The sequence below is a fragment of the Gigantopelta aegis genome, unplaced genomic scaffold, assembly GCF_016097555.1.
Source record: "Gigantopelta aegis isolate Gae_Host unplaced genomic scaffold, Gae_host_genome ctg6180_pilon_pilon, whole genome shotgun sequence".
NCBI lineage: Eukaryota > Metazoa > Mollusca > Gastropoda > Neomphalida > Peltospiridae > Gigantopelta > Gigantopelta aegis.
The window spans coordinates 11726-17619 of NW_024534879.1; the positions used below are offsets into that span (position 1 = coordinate 11726).

General features: G+C 34.3%; 1 protein-coding gene across 1 annotated transcript; it reads right to left on the reverse strand.

Annotated features, from left to right (window-relative positions):
* Nucleotides 1–259: 259 nt before the first annotated feature.
* Nucleotides 260–2411, reverse strand: LOC121366570 (protein MNN4-like; the record flags this gene model as incomplete). The annotated part of the gene is made up of 3 exons (XM_041490958.1): nucleotides 260–497; nucleotides 1839–1900; nucleotides 2271–2411. Coding segments are annotated over 3 exons (441 nt in total), but the record flags the coding sequence as incomplete, so codon positions are not given.
* Nucleotides 2412–5894: the final 3483 nt, after the last annotated feature.

Genomic DNA, 5894 nt, shown 5'->3' on the forward strand with positions numbered 1-5894 from the left:
GTTATATATTATTAGAGCTCTAAAGTATATCATAATATTTGACAGCTTTAAAACAAGTTTTACTTTTATAAGTTATTGAATGTTTCAGTTGAAGGATTTTTAGGTTAAAAACATGTTATTTATTTTTAAACAATATTAATGCATATAAATCATACACTATATAATTAACAACATAGACCTCAGACATTGCTTTGTGCATATGTAATAATATAATGGCAGAATATGACAGAAATATACAAGAGTTCAATGTCCTCATTGATCAGAAGCTATTACTTCTTCTGGAGAGTCTTGGTGGTACTCTCTGGAGCTGTTGGGGCACTCTCTGTTTCTTCTCTTCATTTTTCTTCTCTCTGCTGTTTCCTCTGTCTCTCCTTTGGTTTTTCTTCTTCTGTTTTCTTTCCAGTAGAACTCCAGCTAAAGTGATATCCGACTGGTCCATAGAATTGTTGTGTCTTTGAGAATGGAGTTTCAAAAACAACAGGTTCCCAACTTCCTGTCTGATGATAGCAACATCCAGGAGTTACCTCAACTGCTGCACCACAACAAGTGGGTTTTTCTTCTTGGGTTCATCTTCTGATACCTTGGCAGCTTCATCTGCAGTTGGCTGGTTTATCAGAAGCTTCTGCCTCAGTTGGTTTGTCCTCCTTTTCTTGAGCTTTCTTAGCTTCTTTAGTAAGATTAGCTATCAACTCCTCTCTCTCTTTGAGAGCTTCACTGACAACACTATCTAAGCCATCACCACAAGGAACACTTCAGACCACCTCCTAAGAGACTACTAAATGATAGTAGAGGACTCAGACGAAATAATGGTTCACCAAACAGTGATCGATGTTGGGGTTTAGATGATTGTGAGGGTCGAACACAAGCAAGAACACGCCATATTCCGTCAGATGGGGAGAGTTATTGCCAATGTAACTTCTTCGTCAGATGACAAACTTATGATATCACCATCTTCATCTTTATAGGTCAGTATTCAGTTGTGGTGCCACACTTTGATCAAGTTCTTGGAAACACCAAGGTAATCTTCTCTTGTAACTCTTTAAACGTGGATGTTATCTGAGACTTGTAGACGACGAGTTTCTCCACCAATTGTAACTTTAATGGTCACCATCTTTGAAGCTAAAAGTAGTTGATAAAGTGTTCTCTTTAAATATTTCTCTAAGACTTAGTTGGTCTACTTAATGCTTCCTAAGATAACCATCTCTGCTTTTATACCCCAAGGTCTATCATTAAAACAACACATCATTGAACTGAACCTAAAACCAGAATATCTGAAATATTCTGATGATGTAAAGCTGATATGGCATGCAAAGTACAAGTCATGACCTACAGTTGTATACAATAGGCAAAAGAAAATTCCAGAAGGATCTAAAACTTGTCATCTTAAGTGTGTATACCAACTGGCATTATATACAGCTGACACATCACGTGTTAGCTGTATACTACTGTCAAAGAAAGTTCTAGAATGATCTGGAAGTTTCTCCTATTTTAATATGTAATGCTAATTGTAACATGAAGTAGGATTTTTTTAAAGATTAATACATTTGTATTGAAACAACATTAATTTAGAAAGAGGACCTTGTATTCACAGTATTTAGAACAAACACACAATATCATTAAATAATGTTATATCATTAATTGGTTCTACATTGTTTTACCAAATGTAAGCACACATTATCACATTAATGTTATTCCCATATATATTCATGTGTAATAATAATAATTTTAATAAAAAGATGTGCTCAATATTTCAGTATCATAATTTTTATTATAATACGTTTAATAAACTATTTGTTAGTTCTGTTGTTTTGTTTTTATTGGTGGTCATTTTTTGATACTGTTGTTGTTGTTCTCTTAATTTGGTTTTTCTCTCACATTTGTGTCGATATTTCTCTAACTCCTGAATAAATAGAAACAGGATAACCTCTAATTATTAATACAGTAATGTCTTCGTTTATCACCCCCTCATCTTTTGTTTTCTCATAGCATCAATTAAAGGTTCCTTATAACGTGAGTCTTTACAAGGATCTTCAGCAAACTTGAGTATCATTAGAGATCTGAGGTACATATTGAAAGAATAGATTAATTTTTGAAATGTACAAATGTATCATTTTAAGATTTGGGGTTAAAATTTATTATTTAAAATGTATTTACAAAACAATGGTCATCCATATTGTAACAATGATAAAAAAGTGTATTTATTATAAAATCAGCATGTAATAATATAATAGATAGAAAGTTCAATGTCTTCAGTGATCAGAAGCTATTACTTCTTCTGGAAGAGTCTTGGTGGTACTCTTGGAGTTGTTGGGACAGTCTCCTCCTTCTTCTTCCTTTTTCTCTTCTGGCTGTTTCCTCTGTCTTCTCCTTTGGTTTTTCTTCTTCTGTTTTCTTTTCCAGTAGAACTCCAGCTAAAGTGATATCCAATTGGTCCATAGATTGTTGTCTTTGAGAATGGAGTTTCAAAAACAACAGGTTCCAACTTCCTGTCTGATGATTGGATTCTGATATGTTGGCAGTTTCATCTGTGGTCGCTGGCTTATCAGAAGCTTCTGCCTCAGTTGGTTTGTCCTCCTTTTGTTGTGTTTTCTTAGCTTCTTTAGTAAGATTAGCTATCAAATCCTCTCTCTCTTTGAGAGCTTCACTAACAACACTATCTAAGCCATCCCACAAAGAAGTCGTCAACCGCCTCCTAAGAGACTACTAAATGATAGTAGAGGACTCAGATGAAATAATGGTTCACCAAACAGTGATCGATTGTGGGTTTAGATGATCGTGAGGGTCGAACACGAGCAAGAACACGCCATATTCCATCAGATGGGAGAGAGTTTATTGCAAGGTAACATTTCTTCGTCAGATACAAAACTTATGATATCACCATCTGATCTTTATAGGTCAGTATCAGCTGTGGTGCCAACTTTGATCAAGTTCTGGAAAAAACCGAGGTAATCTTCTCTTGTAACTCTTTAAATGTGATATTATCTGAGACTCGTAGACGACGAGTTTCTCCACCAATTGTAACTTTAATGGTCACCATCTTTGAAGCTAAAAGTAGTTAATAAAGTGGTTCTCTTTAAATATTTCTCTAGACTTTAGTTGGTCTACTAATGCTTCCTAAGATAACCATCTCTGCTTTTATACCCCAAGGTCTATCATTTCTAGATCATTCATATGCTAATACTGCATACTGAGTGCAAGCAATGACCCAGCAATACCATCTGTATAACACTAGCAACAAAAGTTCTAGAATGACCTGGAAGCATCTCTCATTTACTAACTATATTCATAGTGCTAGATGATGACACAGGATGAACTTTTTTAATCACACAGGATGCAACGTACAGGTGAGAGCATATAAAGATTATTTAAATTACCATCCTATGCAGTGATCCTAGAAAGGTCAATAAGCTTCCCTTTCAAGTTCTAATAGAGGAAGTGGTGATATCATATTTTGTCAAGAAACCAACACTACACGAATTCAATTAGTTCATTATGACAACATGCATACCGGACATTAATTTGGCAAATTTGTAACGCAAATTTCATTTCACCATAGCAACAAGTAAGGCAATGTTTGCATAACATTCATACCACAACAGAGACCCCACTTACCTGTATTATAATTATATGTACTATATACATGTTATGATAATATGTTCATTATATTAACCACATGTATTGTAGTAAATTTTATATAGTATTGGAGTAGTATTAACTATATTATATTACCTGAGGGTAGAATCCACAGTAGGCTTCTTTCCAGAGATCAAAGGAACTCTAAAGAATGCCAAAAGGAGGTTAGGAATGAGAGCCAAATATCTTAAACCATATCAAGAGAAAAGTATGTTTCTATACACGCTAATACAATAACAGATCATGTGTGTACATAGTATACGGAAAACATCAGCCTCGGGTACATAGTAAAGGACATTGATAATACGTACATAATATGAGGTGTGATGAGTAGAAGTGTTTGTCAACATTGAATGTGAACGCAATCATGGTATCCAACCACAGACATACTGTATCAACCACAATGAGTAATGTATGTATGGACTATTTAAAGTGAAGTTTTGAAGATGACAACTTGACTACTATCATGTGTACGACAATGTATTTGAGTTGTATTTGAGGTGTTGTAACCACATTAAATAAGTTGATTGTACTTGTACAAATATGATATATAGTAGTGGTTAGGGAATTAACAGGAGAGACACTTACTTGCACTTATCTTCCCTAACTCTTCCCTAGAGGGAAAGTGAAGGAACACCTAGAGTAGAGAACAGACCTCAACAGAGGGTTTAGTACATGGTCGTGGTTATGTACTGGGTGACTGTGGTAAGTACTGATGTTCACTAAGCATAGTGGTAGCTATCCAAGGTCAGTGTGGTCAATACCAATGTTTGCTAGTCTAGAGCTTACTAATGATAGATGTCCTAGGTAACTGTAGTAAGTACTGATGTTCACTAGTCTAGAGTTTACTAATTTAGCTATCCTACATCACTGTGGTAAGTACTGATGTTCACTAGGTCTAGAGTTTACTAATTTAGCTATCCTATGTCATTGTGGTAAGTACTGATGTTCACTAGTCTAGAGGCTACTAATGATAGCTATCCTATGTTACTGTGGTAAGTACTGATGTTCACTAGTCTAGGCTACTAATGGTAGCTATCTTAAGTCACTGTGGTAAGTACTGATGTTTCACTAGTCTAGAGCTACTAATGGTAGCTATCTTAAGTCACTGTGGTAAGTACTGATGTTCACTAGTCTAGAGCTTACTAATGGTAGCTATCCTATGTTACTGTGGTAAGTGCCGACACTTATTAGTCTAGTAGTAGGTAGCTATATCGAGTTTATGATTAATTGATGTTTGTATTTGTCTTAATACTACAACTACTGACCTATTTGTCCAAGTGCATCACTTCCCACAGGCACAATGAGTGGTTGTTATGATCCATTGAGACAGAATGACTACAAGATGAGAGAAAAGTATAGCACATACATATATAGCACATACAGTACAGTATAGCACATACAGTACAGTATAGCACATACAGTATAGCACATATAGTATAGCACAGTATAGCACATAGACAAAAGAGGACAATAGAGTATCTTATAACAGATTCATTTACTGGGTTTCTATCAACTACATAAGTATGAGATAAAGTTGATCAGTATAATATACTAGTATTACTATGTTACTGATAATATACTAATATATATCCAGTGTGTATTATATAATGCTGATATGAATAAACTTATATTAACACAGTATACTGATTTTATGTCTGATTTCTATAGTAATGCCAACTAGTTACCAGCTATTATGAAATCAATATCCTTTTCCGACAATCTGTTAATGGACGTTCTATTTTTGGACAAATACAATACATTTAATTGACAAACTATTTATCTCTCAGTGTAATAAATCATTCTCTATTTAAACTATAGCTTTCATTCATTAATTGAAAGTCTATAAAACAACCAATAAACACACTGTGTCATTGTATCTTTTATGCTCTCTACAATTCTAGTATTTTGAAATCAAGATCACAAATAGAGTTTTCAGTCAACCCTATAAAATGTTTCTCACTACACATATATTTATTTCTAATGAAATCTAATAATGCCTTGTATGCTCCATATCAAAAAATTTGAATTTTTAAGGCATATTGTCATCAGTCAACAAAATTCATACATGTGCTTTAATCTCTCTAGTCTAAACTCGACAATAAAGTGTGTCTGTTTAGAGAAGCAAGTTAATGAATATTAAACTATCTTTGATGTAAAGTGATGACGTCTCCTCTAACCTTAGAGGGCCCCAAAAGGCATAGTGAGTTATTAATTGGCGTGGCTTCTGTTTATTAAAGGTCAGGACTTGTTACTAAAAA